The following is a 19,343-nucleotide window of genomic DNA, read 5'->3' as shown; positions in this document are numbered from 1 at the left end:
CTCAACCCTCACTCTGTGTTACACGTAACGCAAAACCCGCTGCCCAACAATTCCGTTTGAGAACTTTAATGATATGTGCAGTGACACCAATGACTTAATCCACTCCTAAACTTAATCTGATATTTACATGATGAGCAACAAAAATTAACAACGCATTAGATGTCATTCTACTGCTGAGAGAACCTAGACTATCAGAGCTATTAAGGATCTAAGAGATTAGATAATCCAATCTTCTCATTTGACAAATGAGGACACCTGAACCCAGACTCTATTTCTGTCTTAGGCTACTGGCTTTAAATAGATTAGAAATAAATCCTGTACTGAAATCTTTCTACACGCTACACATCATGCCATTTACCTCAAAAGTCCTTCTAAAATGTATAATCTTATTCACATATTGTTTCTTTCTGAGAACACCTATATTTTAATGTCTTAAAAAAATTGAACTTTATTAGGTTTATTTTTAGTGTTTCAGAGAAATACTTAAAATAACACCAAGAAAATTCCTTTCTAGATATTCATTATTCACTGGCTTGCTCCTATTGAAAACTTCTCCAGTGTTATATTCCTTCCTATTACCGCTAATGACAATTAGCGCACTGTATTTCATTACTTCCTTCCTGGACTAAGGCACATGCAAAAAAAATACTTAGTTTCATTTTAATTGAGCAGAGTTTAGTTGTCTAGACCACCCCATATAAAGAACATTAAGAGTATGAACTACATATTGGTCAGCACACCAATGCAGAAAATGAAAACATTCTTCAAATAAATTCTCTATGTATCAGCAGACAAGGCAGTGATTCACACTCATGTGTGCACATACACACACACACTCAGATAAATGACCTTTGAGAACAGGCCAAGACAAAAAGTGAATCTATTAGAAAAATGAAAAACCCTACAAAGGAGCCTTTTTTGTTGTTGCTATTATAGGTAGTACACAATTAGATTCTTTTAACTTTCATGTTTGGCGCCTCCATACCCTTGGGTGTGGGTTATAGTTGCAATCGCTTACTGACAGACAGTAATCAGACCTTGTTTCCATGGACATTATCTCAGAATCATTTCTGGAAGGTTGCCTATAATATGCATATGGTAACTGTGAATCATATTGGGAGTCGGTGTACGTACTATTATTGGGTAGGGATGCGACACCGTACTCTTGCCTTCTAGAGGAGCTCATGTTGGCCTTCTGGGTTTGAGGGACATAAGGCACTCTCTCTTTCCAACTCTCTGAGGGCCCTGAGAGCGCCTTCCTCCGAGCTGCTGAGACCACGTTTGCCACGATGGATTCCTGGATATTTTTCGGTCTGAAAGCCTCATCCACTAGGCCAAGAGGAGACTTTGCTGCTGCTTCCCAAGGAGTTAGTCTCTTGTTTGCTTCCTTTAGCCCATCAGTTGATTTGCTAGAGTAGCTATAAGCAGGCTGGTACACCCAAGGAGATATTGTGGAGATGGTGGGTGGGATTGATCTTCCAGGAAGAGAAAGGGAGCGTCCACTCTCCTGGAAACAAAGAAAATGTTAATATAACTCATTCATCTTAGTTTGTGTCTATTACTGCCATTCTAAAATTTTCACGGCATCTTGGGTGGTACAAATGATTAACATGCTCGGCTGCTCACCTAAAGTTTGGAGGTTCAAGGCCACCCAGATGCCTCGGAAGGAAAGCCTGGCAATCTACTTCCAAAAAATCAGCCATTGAAAAAACCTATGGAGCACAGTTCTACTCTGACACACATGGGGTTGCCATGAGTTGGAGTTGACTTGACAGCAAAAACAAAAACAAAAAACCCCCACAATGCTTAGTTGTAGAGCCTGGACAGTTGACCTGTTGCATTATTAGCTCTGGGCTGCCACTTGGCCCTCACTTAGGCCTTCCTTGCTGCTCCCCCTCTCTCAGCCCATAGTTCTAATTACTATCATCTTTCTTATGCATAATCACCATGTCAGGGGCCCTGTCATCGTTGGGAACCACTCTTACTTCTATCAGCCCTCCACACATTCACATCTACATATAAAGCTCAACCTACAAAATAAATGAAACATATTGATAACCCTAGAAACAGACCACTAGCTACTGTCTTTTTTACTTTTCTCAAGTCATTTTTAATTTACCCTCTCATTTTGGTCTACTGAGTATAGCAAAAACTAATAAGAGCTACTTAGGTGTAACTAGCATTACTTATGTTAAAGAGTGAATGGCATTTAGGCCCTTTTTGCTCTCAAAATCTATTTATGTTGGTGACAATCAGATGAATCTTTATTTTTTTAGTGTGGTGTATTGCCCATGTCTCTGAGGGAAACACTCCTGCCAATTGTTTTGTTTGCGTTTTATTTCTTTTTCTGTGCATGCATTCCTTATTTCTTTGAGAGTTTGTGTGCCTGCTGCAATCTCTTGTGTATGCTGAAAGTTCCACTTGTCTAATATGCAGGAACATCATTTATTGAAGCTCCACACATTCTCTCCTTACACCTCTTCAGCATTTCCAGGGACCTTGATGACTAGTTATATTATTTTCTCACAAATTCTCATTTGTACCACACTCTCTTAGAACAAAGCAAAAAGTAGCAAAGGTACACCAAGAGGAAATGAATCAACTTTGAAAGGACCATCCATTGTGTTTCTTGAACAAAAGGCACTGCCATGCTTAATAATGTGTTCAAATTTTATAAATCGTTTCAACAGCTTGAGTTTCTTAAGCTCTTAACTTTAAAGTGAATAGCAGCACCTGGATTTGAGAAAAATATCTCTGATTCAATGTTTTGCTTTGTTTCCTGTTAGGCACACAAAGAGGGTGGATGGTTCTTGGCTTGCATATGAAGAAAATCAAAGCCAGTGGCTGTCAAGCCAATTCTGACCAGTGGTAACCCCATGTGTGTCAGAGTAGAACTGAGCTCCAAAGGGCTTTCATGGCTTATTTTTCAGAAGTAGATTACCAAGCTTTTCTTCCGAGGTGCCTCTGGGTGGACTCAAACCTCCATCCAAACTTTTTGTTAGCAGCCTAGCATGTTAACCTTTTGCCCCACCCAGAGACTCCATATGAAGAATAAGGGGGATCAATATAATAGAAGGAGGTCGGTAAAATGGATCTTGCTTCTCTCTTTTTAATCATTAAAATTTTAGTGATAATGATTGAATCTCAGCAAAAACTTTTTATTAATCTCCTTATCTTTACCCCAGAATGGTAATAAACCGTGTCATTATATAGTCACAGAAAAAAAAAAAAAAAAAGCCTCACTTATAGCCAGCATTTAAGGACTCGGTTTGTATTCCACATTATTTATATGTTGGTTTCATTGATTCATTTAACAAAAATTTTATTCGGCATATAGTGTTTCCAGGCACCTGTGCTAAAGGCAGAAAGATGATTCAGATAAAGCGACGCCTCAAGAATGTTACAATCCAGTCGTGTCTTTAGCTTTGCAGTGACAAGTTAGTTATACTTCGAGGGCCAGGTTAGAGAAAAGACTATTTACCCATCTTGACAGGAAAAATAGGAAAATTTCTAAGCTATAAGAAGTGTTAAGTTTCAGCATGGTAAAGAGAAATTTAGCTCTTGTCTCCTGTGGTATATGTTTATGTTTTCCTTTTGTCCTCATCTACAGAAGAAGGAAGGAGCCCTGGTAAAACAAATAGTTAAATGCTAGGCTGCTAACCGAAAGTTCTGTGGTTTGAATGCACCAGCGGCTCCATGGGAAGAAAGACCTGGTAATCTGCTCCATAAAGATTACAGCCTAAGACACCCTATGGGACAGTTCTACTCTGTCCTATAGGATTGCTATGAGCTGGAATTGACTCAATGGCACACAACAACAACAACACGGAAGAGAGAAAAACATTGGTTCATAGAGTCAGCATGACAGCTTTCAAATATCAGTGATATCTGCCTTATGTGGTCTTTGATCAGATGTAGCTCCTCAAGGGCCTGCTTTTGTCAGGTCTTTAAACAACAGAGAGTTGAAGGGATAGTGAGAGATAAAGGGATCCAAGACTCTACAGAAATTTAGGAATATATAAACAGGTGACTAATGTCACTGGCTAGTAAATGGAAAAGAAATAATAGTACATTTGGAAGTATTAAAGACTATGTGAATGTATGCACTTCAGTGAGAGGATATCCAACTCATTGGACAAAAGATAGAAATTTATTTTCTGGTGTCCCTCCCACCGACTTAATTTGAAAATCTTCAGAAGAATCAAAACTTAATGGAAAGTAGAAAGTTCAAAACATTGTTGAATGATCAAAAGGGGATGATACAGAACAGATTTTAAAATTCTCAATGGAATCCAGACTTTCTGAATCTATTGAGGCTGGATGAGACTCTGAAAGTATTGCCCTGAGATAATCTTTAAACTTTAAACCTTAAACCAAAACTATCCCCCGAAGTCTTCTTTGAATCTCAAAATAGCTTATTTTAGTGAATACAGTATGTCTGCCTCAAGCATTGTACTTTTTTAGAGAATTATCTATCTGAGATCAAATTGACAACAGCAACACAAAAGGTTGGATGGGAAGCTTCGGGGGCAGTGAGTTTAAAATAATGGTGGTAAAATAACGTGGAAAAGGATAGTGAGAATGGTGGCACAACTTGAAGAATGTAACCAATGTCACTGAGTTGTACTCGTAGGAATTGTTAAAATGGTGTATCTTTGGCTGTGTATACTTTCACCAAAATTAAAAAATTATGAAATAAAAAATATAAAAATAAATAAATAGCATTGAAGTTAAAAAAACAACTCTCATGTAGAATAAACATATTCCAAATATAGCAGTAATACTGGTTGTGAGGAAAGAAGAGCAATTATCTCAACAAACAAAATGACTGTTGCTCTTCTACATACACGGGAGTCTGCCAAACATGCCTTCAAGTCTGTTCAAGTGCTAAGAGGATAAAATTATAAATTAACTCAGGTTAGAGATTCAACTGTGGTATAAATAAGCAGTTCTTTAGGCACATTGTTGTTTCCATTTGTGCCAAAAGTATTGCAGTCCTCTGGCTTCTGTCTGTACCCAAACCCCTAATTTTAAGATAGTTCCCCAAAGCAATTTTCACATCTTGTTCTTTGGTGTTCTTTCTTTCTGTCAGTCTCTTACCCAAGACTCATGCTGTTCTCTCTTTGGCTAGCTAAATGGAGCCATGTGACATAGCCTGAGCCAGAAATGACCAAAAAACCCAAACCCATTGCCGTCAAGTTGATTCTGACTCATAATGACCCTACAGGACAGAGTAGAACTGCCCCATAGGGTTTTCAAGGCTGTAACGTTTACAGAAGTCAACTGTCACATCTTTTTCCCTCGGAGCGTCTGGTGGGTTCAAACTGCTGACCTTTTGGTTGGCAGTTGAGTGCTTAACCACTGTGTACCAGGGCTCCTGAAATGACCAAAGAGGACCTGAAAATAACAGAGGTGTTTCTTCTATTTTGGAACTTGAATATATGATGATAGAATCCTAGCATAACAGGGGTTAGATTCTGGGTGGTATTTTCCACCATGGATTTTATTATTATTAAAGGAATTAAAAATTTCAATATGTGAGAGCTTAACTTTAGCCAATTATTAAATTGACATTATGCATGATGTGCCATCAAATTCCTTTTTCTTTGTGTGTCCTTACTCAAACCCAAAACTCATCGCTGTGGAGTCAATTCCAACTCATAGCGACCCAATTCCAACTCATAGAGTAGAGCTGCCTCATAGGGTTTCCAAGGCTGTAAATCTTTACGGAATCAGACTGCCACATCTTTCTCCCTTGGAGTGGCTAGTGGGTTTGAACGGCCAACCTTTTGGTTAGCAGCTTTGCACTTAACATTTGCGCCACCAAGGCTCCTGTCTCCTTACTACTTCTTTAAAAGTTATTGAGTGAAATAAGCTTTTCCCTGCCATTGGCTGAAAACTAAGCAAATTCTTTGACCTTCTGCTCACTCTTATGTAATAGTTCTTACTTTAATCACCCAAACCAGTCTTATGCTCCACTCCTGAAATAACAAACTCCAATCTCAACTTAGAGTTGAATCTCTTCTCCTACCTCATCTGGAGCCTGTTTCAGGAGGATCACCTTCCTCAGGGAAGAGTTGTGGTCAGTTTCCTCACTCTTTTCTCCCCCTTCTCCCTTGCTAACTGAGACATCTGGCCCCTCTGGAGTTGGAGTGTGAGGACGGAGAAATAAAAATAAGAATGCTTTTACTTGACTCGGTAGCATCATATTCTGGATTCTAGCTCTTGGGGCCAGGCAGAACCAGAGAAAGACATTTTGGTGGGTTTTTGGATTTCTATCACTGGGGACATCTTGCCTGCAGTCCTTGATTTGCATCAATTCATCCTATTGTAGAGGATAGATTGTGGCTCCTTCTGCACTCCTTTAGGAAGCTATTATCTGCCTACAGCTTGTAGCTGCTAGGGTCCATCTACCTACAGCTTATAGCTGCTAGGGTCCAGTAGTACCCTTGGAGAGGCCCCAAGACTATCCAGCCCTCCCTTACTCATACTCTGCCTCTGGTCCATGGGAAACCTGTGAGGGTGCAACAGCAACTTTCCTGACTTCTTGCCAAAACAGGTTGCCAGCTCATCTCCCACTCTCCAGATTTCCTGGGAAGGAGTCAGAACCTGGTCCACTCTGACCCCCATCCACCCCCATGCAGGCATCTCATATCAAGTTCTCTAAGCAGCTGCTTTGAAACTCTTTTCTTACTAGACATTAGGTGAGGGGACAGGGACTCCTCTTCATCCTCCAGTCCACACACGCACACACACACACACACACACACACACACACGGCGATCTGCCGCACTCCAAAAGTCCTCCTCACGATTTCCACTCCCCTTGCTGTACTCTGAATCCCTTTAATAACCTGGACCTGGCTGAGGAGTTCCAGAATTGTTAAAAGTAGTTTACTACCATTTTCTTTGTAAAGTCTGTATTTTAATCTGGAACCTAACTTCAGCCTGCAGCATCTCTTATATCTGGGGGCCTTGGGTGAAATGTCCACTTTGATATCCTGTTATATAACATTATCAACTTCAGTACAGCACAAAGCTCTCTCTCATATTTTTCTTTTTTAAATGAAATATAGGCTAAACATAGAATGGGAAGTGTTTTTTCTATTAATTGATTTCAAGGAATTTCCCTAATAACTTCAAATAGCATTAAAGAGTTGAAACATTATACTTCACTAAGGCCCTGCTGTGGAGAAGGGGGCTCACTTGCTTTCAGGGCATCTCAGTCAATCCTTAAACTCTAGTTGTTGGGAACTTTTGTCTTACATTGAACCAAACTTGCCTCCCGTAAGTCTACCTCAGTGAGCCTGGCTACATAGAATATATCTACTTCCATTTCTATACAGCAATTTCTCTATATGTTCTCAGTTTCTTCCACTCCCTTTGAACACTTTCACCATCCTATTGCTATCCTTTGTTTTTTGAACGAAGGAGAAGTAGTATCTACAGTGTTCATTCGCTCAAATTTTCTACATCCTTCTTCTGCCAGCTTGTTAGGTAAGGCTAACAAACTATAATATCTTGACCTTCTTAAGTAGATACATGTACAAAAAGACAAACACTAGAAACAAACCCATGTCCTGACATGGTCATCTGGAAGACTGCGTAGTTGATACTGCACGTGGAACATTCTGTCTGTGTGTATTTAGAGCAGTTTGTTCTTTAAGTGTTCAACCCATGAGAGTACACATCAATCTTTAGCCAGTCCAATATAATGCATGCATCAAAGGCTGCAAAGTTTCTCAATGAACTCACAAATCACCTCGTGTCATATATCCCCACAAAAGGGCTAAACATAAACATTTTCTTATCTTTGCCTTTAATAAGTAGCCAACATTAATAGATCGCTTACTGTGTGCCAGCTGGTGGGTGCTAGTTACTTTACATGGAATATTTCGAATAATCCTTATAACAACCCCATAAACTAGCTACTATTATTATTCCTGTCTTCTAGACGAAGACAGTGAGACTTACAGAAGTTAAGTAACTTCCCCAATGGTAGAAAGCTAATGGGTGCTGGAGTGGAGTTTTGAACCCAAGCAGTCTCTTACTCAAGTTCTTAGTTTAATATGAGACTATACTTTCAATGGGAGCCCTGGCGGCACAGTGGTTAAGTGTTCGGCTGCTAAACAAAAGGCAGCACTTCAAATCCACCAGCTGCTCCTTGGAAACCCTATGGGGCAATTCTACTCTGTCCTATAGAGTTGCTGTGATTTGGAACTGGAATCTACTTGATGGCAGCGAGTTTGGCTTGGTTTTATACTTTCAATGAAATTATTTTCAGAAAATATCTTTCTAAAGAAGATCCAAACCCAACCAAAGTAAATAGAATGCGATTTTATCGAATATTTTGGAAAGGTCATATAACTTTGGATTGAGTTTGCATTAATTAATACTGGCATCTTGCCATTTTTTACAAGAACAACTAGGTGACCAGCGTATAGGGAACACAAGACATTACAGATGCGCTCGCTCTGCGTCAGGATGAGACACACACGTGCGCCTGCATTCACGTCAGCTGAAAAGCTCAGAGGGCTGAGGGCCTTTCTCAGCTTAACATAGCCCATTTTTTCATGTCAGTTAAATATTTATCTGCAAACCTTGTTAATGAAGCAGTTTAATTAATTTCCTTGTTAAACTGTCTGGTAACCAATTTAACTAGCAGGGAACATGACATATAAAAAGGAAGTATACTTTGTGATTTACTTAAGACAAAGAAATGAACTCTACAGCGATATAAATAATTTTAGAAGCCAAGGAAATTCAATATGATATATGTTTTGAAATTAAACTATTTCATACCATAAACCTTGAAAGCTAAAAATTTTTCTTGGCTGAAACTCTGCTTACACATGTATAGTAGAGAAAGCGTCTCCAATTGACAAATATTATTTCATCTCCTTTAACTCCTTCTCTCTTAGATGCATGATTAATAAATATTCATCACAAACATATATACTTTATCAGAAGCAGATTCCAGGAGGCCCAAGAAAAGCAAACAGGACTTAATGGCATTTCTTTTGCTTTTTAAATCACTGATTAGAACTTTTAGAAAGCAGAGGTCCATGAAGGCGCACATGAATAGAAACAAGCATGCAGGAAGCACAAGGCCCTTCCAGTTTTCTAGTGGCTCAGGTCAAAGACTTTGGAGTCACTCTTGACTTCTCTCCTTCTCTCACACTCGACACCTGATGTCAGCATACTCTGTCAACACAGACATAAAAATACACCCAGGATCCCACTATTTCTTACCACCTCCACTGGTACCATCCCGGGCTGTTATCTCTTGCCGGGGCTATTGCTGTAATCTCCTAATTCGTTTCCCAGGTCCCTTGCTCCCTTCAGTTTATTCTCAACATGGCTGTCAGAATTAGCCTGCCAAAATTTAAGTCAGATCATACCCCTCAGTCATCTGGTCTCACATTTCAAAAAAAGGAAAAGCCAAAGTCTTTTCGTTGATCTGCACGGCTCTACAAAATCTGCTGGCCTTGCCCTTTCTTCCATATCGGATCTCATCACCTACTGCTCTCTGCCTGTCACTTGGCATTCATGCCTCTTTGCTATTCCTTTGGTGCCCTGGTGGCACAGCGGTTAAGAGTTCAATGTGCTAACCAAAACGTCGGCAGTTCGGATCCACCAGCCACTCGTTGGAAACCCTATGGGGCAGTTGTACTCTGTCCATAGGGTTGCTGTGAGTTCGAATTGACTTGATGGCAGTGAGTTTGGTTTGATTTGCTATTCCTTTAACACACCAAGCACACTTATGCCTCAGGGCCTTTATACTTGCTGATGCCTCAGTCTGTAACACAATACCCAGGTAGCATCGTGACTCCCTATCTCATTTCCTTCAGGTCTTACTTAAATATCATAGCAATGCCAGTACCAGTTGCTGTCAAGTTGATTCTGACTCATGGCTACCCTATGTGTGACAGAGTAGAACTGTGCTCCATAGGGTTTTCAATGGCTGTTGGAGGTAAATCCCCATACCTTTCTCCTGAGGCACCTGTGGGTGTATGTTTCTTCTGTGTGGTACTTTCTTCTTAGAAACTTCAACCTTTCGATTAGCAGATGAGTGCATTAACTGTTTGTGCCATAGGACCTTTCTGTTTGGCAGTTCCCACCCTCCCTCAAAATTCCCTGTCTCCCATCCTTACTTTAATTCCCCACTTAGACTTATAGCCGTCTAACATATGATTTACTTATTCTTTTTATTTATCTGCCTCTTCCCAGTAGAATGTAAGCTGTCTAAATATAAGGGTGTTAGTTTTATTTACTGAGACATCCCTAGCATCTAGAACAGTGCCTGGCACCAGAATGGTAGGTGCTCAGTAACAATTTGTTGAATGGATAAAAAATAACTTTTGTATCATATGCTATAAGCAGAAAATTTGGTTATGTTCACCATAATTTTTGGTCAGCTTCCAAGATGTAGCGCTTGTAACACATCAGTTACATGTGGTGGGGGACTCACACACATTTCTCCCACTCCCAATATCCACACACCAATATGCATTCCAAGCCATGTTTGGTAGGACAAATAGAATTAATCAATATTTATGCCAAAATCAATCTTTCTTCAACAGGTGGAAGATTTTAACTTGCATTTAGGTCATTAGAAGATTGAGCATTAAACTTCTGTGAGAAAAATCTTAGAAAACTATGCATGAATCCTAGAGAGCCTAAAATATATTACAGGTTTTTAAGAGTAAGACGTAAAAAGAAAAAGACAATAGAGATTGGAATTACTCAGGGTTGGAGAAGAGAAAGCTGAAAGTTGATTTACCATTTATCATGCGAGCAGGTGTTAGGAAATGGCAGCTTCTAGTAACTAATCTCTTAGGGTGACTTCCAGCCTTAATGAGTCTTCAAGGTTTCTTGGCCGTGGATGCAGTTCCATATTGGAAAAAATTTTTTAAATAGAGATATCCACCACCACCACCACCAGTTGCTATCAAGTCAACTCTATCTCATGGTGACCCAACGTATGTCAGAGCAGAACCGTGCTCCACAGGGTTTTCAGTGGCTGATTCTTCAGAAGTAGATTGCCAGGCCTTTCTTTTGAGGTGCCTTTGGATGGATTTGAACTCCCAAGCTTTTGGTTAGCAGCCAAGCACATGAATTGTTTGCACCACGCAGGGACTCCAAACAGAACTACAGAATCCCTTTATCCAGAGGTCTTTAAATACCAAAACCAGAAGCCCACTATCGTCAAGTCGATTCTGACTCATAGTGACCCTATAGGACAGAGTAGAACTGCCCAATAGCATTTCCATCCCTGTAAATCTTTACAGAAGCAGACTGCCACATCTTCCTCCCATGGAGCAGCTGGTGGGTTCGAACCACCGACTTAGCAGCTGAGCGCTTTAACCACCGCGCCACTAGGGCTTCTTTGATCTTTAAATACAGGACTTTAAATGCTTCCTTGAGGTGATTTAAATACAATCAAGCTCGAAGTCAGGGGGATAAGAAGACTTTTAAGGTCATTTTTCTTCTAGTCTCTTAATGAAACAATTTTTTCCTCATTTTCTCTAGGACCTGACTTCTTACAGTGAATCTTGGGCTTTCCTCTACCAAGTGCAGATTTTGGAAATTCTGTAGTAGGACTCTTATCTAGGAAATCAAGGAGTGTGCCTGCTTCTTTAAGCAGAAGTTCACAGTATTATTTTGCCTGCCAAGAATAGAGCAGAGAATCAGGACTAATAAGCCCTATGCTTTAATAAAATGTGGCCAAGTAACCACACATTGTTTAAATAGTTCCATGGATGAAATAAACATACATCTCAGTGGGAGATATGGTCTTATGGCTAGAGCTTCTCATTTGGGCTCTGCCACTGAGTATTCATCTTAGATTAACTTTTAGAAGGATTTTATGTTCTAAGAGAAAAGACTTTTTTAAGAAAAGGTTTATGTTTGAAAAAAATCGCTTTGTGAGGAAAGGTAATGGTTGTAAATGACCACAGAAGCCAGCACGTTATATAGGAAACAATGTGAACAGGGGCGTCACACTGACCTGGCAGTCCTGCCTTTGCCTCTTTTCACCTATATGATTCAACTGCTCCCACTTATACTTTACTTAGCTGTAAAACAGAATGCTTGTGACCATTTCAAGATTGTGTGTAGAATAGGGATTGTGTTTATAATTTGAATGGCAACTAAAAGAAGCACAACAAATGGTGCTTGTTATTGTTAAGAAGAAGAGGTGGTGTGGCCCCAAAAGGTGTCATAGAGACCTGGCAGAACCTTTTGTTCAAGAGGCAACTGCAGAGGCAGGCTGCTGATTCAGGATAAAAATAGGAGGGAGCCTTGCCTTTGAAGTGGCATTAACACTGCACGACTCAGATATTGCTGTGCCAGTCACTGCCTCCCTTTTGCCAGCAGAACGCAGGCAGCTGGGCTGGCCAGACACATCGCCACTGACCTCATTTCCCTGCTGGGTCTGAGTGGGCCAAAATATATACTTCTACTTTATTTATTTTTTTAACCTTCTGCTAATAAAAGGATAAAAATATAGCATCTTTGGTCTTAAAAGCCTGTGAGCAGCCATCTAAGATATTCCACTGGTCTCACCCCTTCAGGAGCAAGGGAGAATGAAGAAAACAAGATACAAGGGAAGGATTAGTCCAAAGGACTAATGGACCACAACTACCATGGCCTCCACCAGACTGAGTCCAGTTCAACTAGATGGTGCCCGGCTACCACCACTAACTGGTCTGACAAGGATCACAACAGAGGGTTCCTGGACAGAGCTGGAGAAGGATATAGAACAAAATTCTCTCACTTACAAAAAAAGGCCAGACTTACTGGCCTGACAGAGACTGGAGGAATTCTGAGAGTATGGCCTCTGGACACCCTTTTAGCTCAGTAATGAAGTCACTCCCGAAGTTCACCCTTCAGCCAAAGATTAGATAGCCCCATAAAACAAAATGAGACTACTGGGGCACAGCAGCCCAGGGACAAGGACTAGAAGGCAGGAGGGGACAGGAAAGCTGGTAATAGGGAACCAAAGGTAGAGAAGGGAGAGTGTTGACATGTCGTGGGGTTGTTAACCAATGTCATAAAACAATATGTGTACTAACTGTTTAATGAGAAACTATTAGTTCTGAAAACCATCTAAAGTACAATAAAAAAAGAATAAAAATAAACACATTAATTTAAGGTCATGAAGACTGAAGTTAAGAAATAATCTGTGCACATATTTCTGTAGTCCTTTCTTCTTAGAAGCAATGATAACAATAATCACTAAAATGTATAGATTTTTACTGTCTACCAGCCATAGTTCTAAGCACTTTACATCTATTAACGTATTCAACCTTCTCAGTAGCTCTATAACCCCCGTTTTGCAAAAACGGAAACTGAGGCACAGAAATCAGGTAACTTACTCAAAGTCACAGAGCTACTGTATGTTTGTATAGGGGAAATTGGAGAATTAAAGCTATAGTTAATAATATCTTATTTGAAATTACTATGGCAACAATTTTCACCTTCTCACCTTCCTTTATAACCAGAAAACAAGTACGTTACTCTACAAATTACAGGCTATGAAAATAGTTCTATTAATACAGACTGTGTTCTATTTAAATAGCTGAAATTGCAATTTTATTAAATTTTTTTAATTTCTGGGGAAAAAACTTACACACACATATTGTTATAAAAGTCTACGCTAGTTAGTTGAACATAAAAATAAATCGTTAAACACATTTCAAAGTATTGTTGAAAAGATTTCTCTCTCTTCAAAAGATTTAAACAGAAAAGAGGGGTATAGATTCTCATCATAGAAAAAAATAAATAGTAGATATAAAAAGATCAGATTTCATCAATTTCTATAGAGAAAAATGTAAATTTCACAATAAACAAAGGATATTGATCCTGTATGAAATAAACTTTTGACTTTGTGGAAGGATTTCATAGAGAAAAATGTCAGTCTCTGGCACATAGGAAGCACTTAATAAAAGAGAGTCATTATTAGGATAAAATTAACTTATGGTTAACTTGTGATATCTGCCTTATTAGAATTAGAATTATGATAAATTATAAAACCTACTTTAAAGTGTGTTTAATTAATGTGAGTATGGCTTTAGCTGTCTATAATATCTAAATATTCTTTTCTAAAACAAATTCAGACAACCATCTCCTCCCTCCCTAAGTCACAAAAAGAAAAGTCACCATAAATATTATTTTACTTCTAGAAGGAAAGTGGAGATAAAACATGATTCTTCACAGATTATGTGCTTGCTATTTGCAGTACAGCTAATATCCCTCAAGCAAGCTTATATCCCAAGCAGAAGGGCTTCTGCTTTCTCAGAGGGAAATTTTATCAGTTAAGACTTTAAGAGCAAGAATTCTTAAGAAATTTGAACATACCATTTGACTAATAACCTCTAATAACCTTCATACGGCCCTTTTGCATAACATTCTCAAAATTTCATGTTTTTAAGCCATTCTTCTATCACAACTCCTAACTGCATTTATAAAACTGACAAATTAAAGCTGGTTAATGGGAATGGTCGAGACACTTCAACAACTATACAACAATGGGTGATGTTATTTCCCAAAGATGCAGAGAATATAGTATGAGGAGAATGATTTACTGATCTATTTTTCTGCATTGAGTGCCTAAGCTTATTAAATGGATATTTTGATTCATATCCTGGGCCCTGGGGAAAGTATTTAACCTACTGTTCTTTGAGAAATTTATGATTTACTGCCAAATCATACTTAAGTTTTCCTGCTCAGAAAAAAAAAAAAAAAAGGTCCCAGAGTGATGTTTAAAGTTAGGAATAATAAATCTAACTCCTCATCTGGGAAGGCATGAACAACTTGTTTTCTTAAGCATAGAATAGGAAAAAAAGTTTCTTAATTCTTCTACCCCATCTCTCTGGTCCAATTGGTAAACCCTTATTTAATAATAGCTTTCTTGTTTGGGGGAATGCATGTCACCTCATTTTAGAGACACAGGAACATCATAAAGTAGGTGAAGTTTTCAAATGAACGTGTGTTTTTCTGGAATAGATTGAAGACCATGAAGAAAAAAAAAAGCTGATTATACGAGACAGTCCTGATCTTGTGCTTTTTTATTTGTTTGCTTTCTTTCTTCTTTTTGATCATTAAAAGCATTTTTTATCAGAAGTTTCCCAGGTACATTTGTTCAAAATAAGAAGTGTTTACTTCACTTGAAAACATTAATCTCAGATCTATCTGTATTCTGTCGCTAATGGTTCAGGAGATGTTTCATGAAATATTAGCATGCTTGTCTACTTATCAAACTTCTATAATAAGAGATCAAATATTTATTTTTGCTCATGGCATTAGCTGGTATTATAGCTGTTTCATATTGGCAGAGCCTTCCAAATGCACTCACAAAACTGCAATGTATAATTATCTAAACATAATATTACAGATTAATTCTATAGCAATTTTTGCTATGTGGGTAACACATTTTTTTTAAAGTATCTATTCCTTATTATTTCCATGGACTACCTTTCAACCCCAAGTTTGCCTTGATTTTGATATAATGTTAGGTAGTTATTGACTATACTAACGGCTAAACTTTTTTTTTTCACTTTCAGTGTTGATACATGCAAATGCCAAGATGAATTAACAAGAACCTTGTGAATCAGCTACAAAAACTACATCAACCCTCTAAGTGATTTTGGATGTATATTCTCAGTCTAAGATTGAAGATAAATTCTTCTGGAGGTATCAAAAGATCTAGGTCCTCATGAATAGCATTTGAGAGAGAGTGAGAGCAAGAGAGAGATCCTTCTATCTGAAGTTTTTAGTTTACTATCCATTTAAAAAAGAAATGCTGGGGAAGGAGTGGAAAAGAAATGTCCAGATCTCTTTGTAAAATGATACCCAATTAATATCAGTCAGAATAGCCCTTTCAAATCTATTTTGATCTGTTTCTTAAATATGATAAGACATTTGATGGTACTGGTGTTCAGGTTACCTAGTTGATGGTTGTTTTCCCCAGTTGATTAATCTTGCCTACCTTAGTACTGGTAAGTCTAATGCAGGGAAGTTCCTTTTAAAATATAATTAGTAGATAAGTGATACACTGACCACCTGACATCACACATGCGCAGTGACCTCAGCCTCAGCGTTGTACATGTGTGTTTTGGTTGAGTAGTGGTAATTCAAGGCTGAGAGGAAAGTTATCTATTCCCCAACTCCTTAAAGGACTTAAAGGGAGTGGGGAGAAAGAATCTCCTATAATTTATCACTGTTGGGTCAGATCTTTCCAGATAAAATGCAACTTCGATATTATAACTAGTTACTAAATTCAGGTCAGTCTATACCTGTACTTTTTTTTTTTTCCAAAAAGAAGACTGGATAAGGCAAACATCCCCATAATACATTGATAATTAAATACTATGAACTTGTTCATGGAATAGAATTTTGACTCTGACCATGGTTGGCATGCTAGGTAGAATGTTAACACAGAAGTTTAAAATACAAAAGAAAACAACAACAACAACGAAAAAAAAAACAGAGGTTAAGTAGTGAAAACAAAGAGGATAATACCAAATGGTTTTTCTTTGTGAAATATTATTTTCTATATGAACCCAGCATGCATTTGGCATAATTTTATAAAATGGAGCATGCACACTTTAACAGCAAAAGATGGAGCTATAGTGATTCCAGTCGAATGAGTCACTTTGTATCTTACTCCAGGGTGTTGAGTGACTGTCCTAGGATCAGAGGTCCTGTTGAGCTTAGAACTCCCCATTCTCAGGAAATGTCTGTTTGTATCTCAAAAAGAGTTGGGAGAAATTATAATTTAACTTTATAGATGCTAGAAATAAGCAAATCCTTCTAGTCCATAACTTCAAGATAAGAAAAATTATTCTCTTGCCTCCTAATCTCTGCTTTTTATCTCATTAGAAAAAATAAAATAAAAGAGTTAAAAAGCCAGTTGCCATTGAGTTGATTCTGACTCATGGCATCCCCATTTGTGTCAGAGTAGAACTGTGCTCCACAGGGTTTTTGTTCTACATGTTTCTATAATGATCTCAAATCCCATAAGGTATAAGTCATTATTATGCTTTCAAAATACATATGTATAAGCACTCAAAAGATGAATTTAGAAATAGAAATATGTCTACTTTTGTGAGGTTCTTTAACATTAACTATCAGTAATTAGAAACTGTAAGTCATGAGAAAGTTATTTGGAAAATTTCTGAATTTAGACATGGAAACATGGAAGTATGTGAAGAATGTGGTAAACAACTTTTAAGTTGACTTTGACCTGACATGCTATGATAAAACAAAACATATCATAGTTAATCTTTGTAAACTAGCCTTGAGATATAAGTTTTGTCTCAGTAAAAAAAAAAAAAAAGAAAAAACCTTCAGGCAGTCAGCGAGACAAAGGCATAATATGCTGACAATGCTATCTAATTATAATCTGGATTTCTAGACTAACAGCTATGTTTTTGAGAAAAACGTATTTGTCCTTGGTGGTCAAAACCAGGATGTGAAATCATATGCCCCAAGGCATCTTGACCACGCCCAACTGCACCCCTCAAAATATGCATACTTTACCTACTCAGGAAGAGTGTTGTCTGGGTGCTGTTGCCAGCAAAGTATTTTTGCAAGATAAACAAAGAAAATACATGTAAGCATCTTGTGACCACTATCTAAGCATCCTGTGAAACTATCTGTAATCTCTAATTGTAACTATTAATAATTGGCAACCAATCAGTGTCTTGCTGCTATATCCTCAAAACTAATAAGATACCGTCCCCCCCACCCCCACCACTCGAAAGATCTCGCCTCTCACTTACCTAATTGGAGATGCACCAATCAAGAATAACCTGTGGCTGATGGCTGCTGTAACAGTATAATTATCCCTGATTCAGACGCCCTCTTCGGATACCACTGTCTCACCTCAATCAGCTGTGCTGTTCCCAATTCAAACTGTAATCTTTGACACTTTAAACCCTTAATAAACTCCTCTGTTTTACTCTGAAACAGCGTTGCAAGTTTTCTCAGCCACAGTCTAAACAACCTCCCTGATCTCTAACCTTGACCCTGCAGAAAAGCCATAACATACTAGTCTTTGATGTCACACTCGCCTTTGTTGTGTGGAGCCAAGGTGACAAATTCACATATAAACCCTAAATCTCTGCTCACTCAGAAGGCAGAGATGGAACTGAGATTCTGTCTGCCACAGCCAATCTTGAACCCTAGCTATGACGGACCTCTGCCGAGTTCCAGCCGTGGTTAAGCCTTCCTCCTGAGACCTCTCCTTAAAGGTAAAAGCCTGAAGTCTAAAGATTTGGACTCTAACTGTTGAATCAACATCGCAATTGTAACTGCTAATTCTGATTCTCCGATTCTAAGTGAATTTTGTGAGATCTTACTTGCGTGCCTTGCCATGATAAACTAAATGAGTTTATGCATGTCAAACCTGAGTATCTTTCTATTACTTTTCTTAAGATAAGCCCTGCACAACAATTTTCAATGGCTGATTTTTTGCAAGCAGATCACCAAGCCTTTCTTCCAAAGTGTCTATGATTATACTCAAACTTCCAACCATTCAGCTAGCAGCTGTGCATGTAAACTGTTTGTACCACCAAGGGACTCATTAGAAAAAAGATATATTTCCCTCAAATATCCTGGAATAAAAGTGGTAAGGAACAAATACATTTTGTCTTAAGTCAAGTTTTAAATGAACTTTTTTTTAAAAAAATTAGATTTTATCAAAACATTTACAAAACTTCAAAAAAAAAAACTGCAATGTGTTTTAGAAGACATTTATACATAGAATTATAAATCTTAGGGATGTTGTTGTTGTTAGGTGCCCTCGAGTTGGTTCTGACTCATAGCGACCCTATGTGCAACAGGATGAAACACTGCCCAGTCCTGTGTCATCCTCACAATTTTTGCTATGCTTGAGCCCATCGTTGTAGCCACTGCGTCAATCCATCTCATTGAGGGTCTTCCTCTTTTTTTAAAATTTTATTTATTTATTTATTTATTTAATTTTTTCCCATACAAAAATTTTTGCATACTTTGTTATGTGACTCTAATTGCTCTCCCCATACTGTGACAGCACACCCCTCCTTTCCACCCCTGATTCCCCATGTCCATTCAACCAGCTCCTAACCCTCTCTGCCTTCCCATCTTACCTCCGGACAGAAGCTGCCCATTTAGTCTCTTGTATCTACTTGACTAAGAGGCACACTCCTCACTCCTCACTTTATGTCCCACAGTCCAGTCCAATCCCTGTCTGAAGAGTTGACCTCGGAAATTGTTTTAGTTCTGGGCTGATAGAGAATCCAGGGGCCATGCTTTCCAGGGTTCCCCCAATCTCAGACCATTAAGCCTTGTCTTCTTACT

General features: G+C 38.5%; 1 protein-coding gene across 2 annotated transcripts in view; it reads right to left on the bottom strand.

The window, feature by feature from the left end:
- Positions 1-952: 952 nt before the first annotated feature.
- The window catches only part of SYNPO2 (synaptopodin 2), a 221,489-nt gene continuing 203,098 nt past the window's right edge, over positions 953-19,343 (bottom strand). Inside the window, exon 5 of one of the 2 annotated variants that reach the window (XM_004386805.2) lies at positions 953-1,507. In XM_004386805.2, coding sequence (XP_004386862.1) covers positions 965-1,507 — 543 coding nt within the window. In that variant the 3' untranslated portion in view covers positions 953-964. The remainder of the gene's footprint in view (positions 1,508-19,343) is intronic. The other variant, XM_012558526.2, reaches the window with a different exon arrangement.

This window comes from Trichechus manatus, unplaced genomic scaffold, assembly GCF_000243295.1.
Source record: "Trichechus manatus latirostris isolate Lorelei unplaced genomic scaffold, TriManLat1.0 scaffold00171, whole genome shotgun sequence".
Taxonomy (NCBI): Eukaryota; Metazoa; Chordata; class Mammalia; order Sirenia; family Trichechidae; genus Trichechus; species Trichechus manatus.
This window is presented reverse-complemented; position numbering and strand designations above follow the sequence as displayed.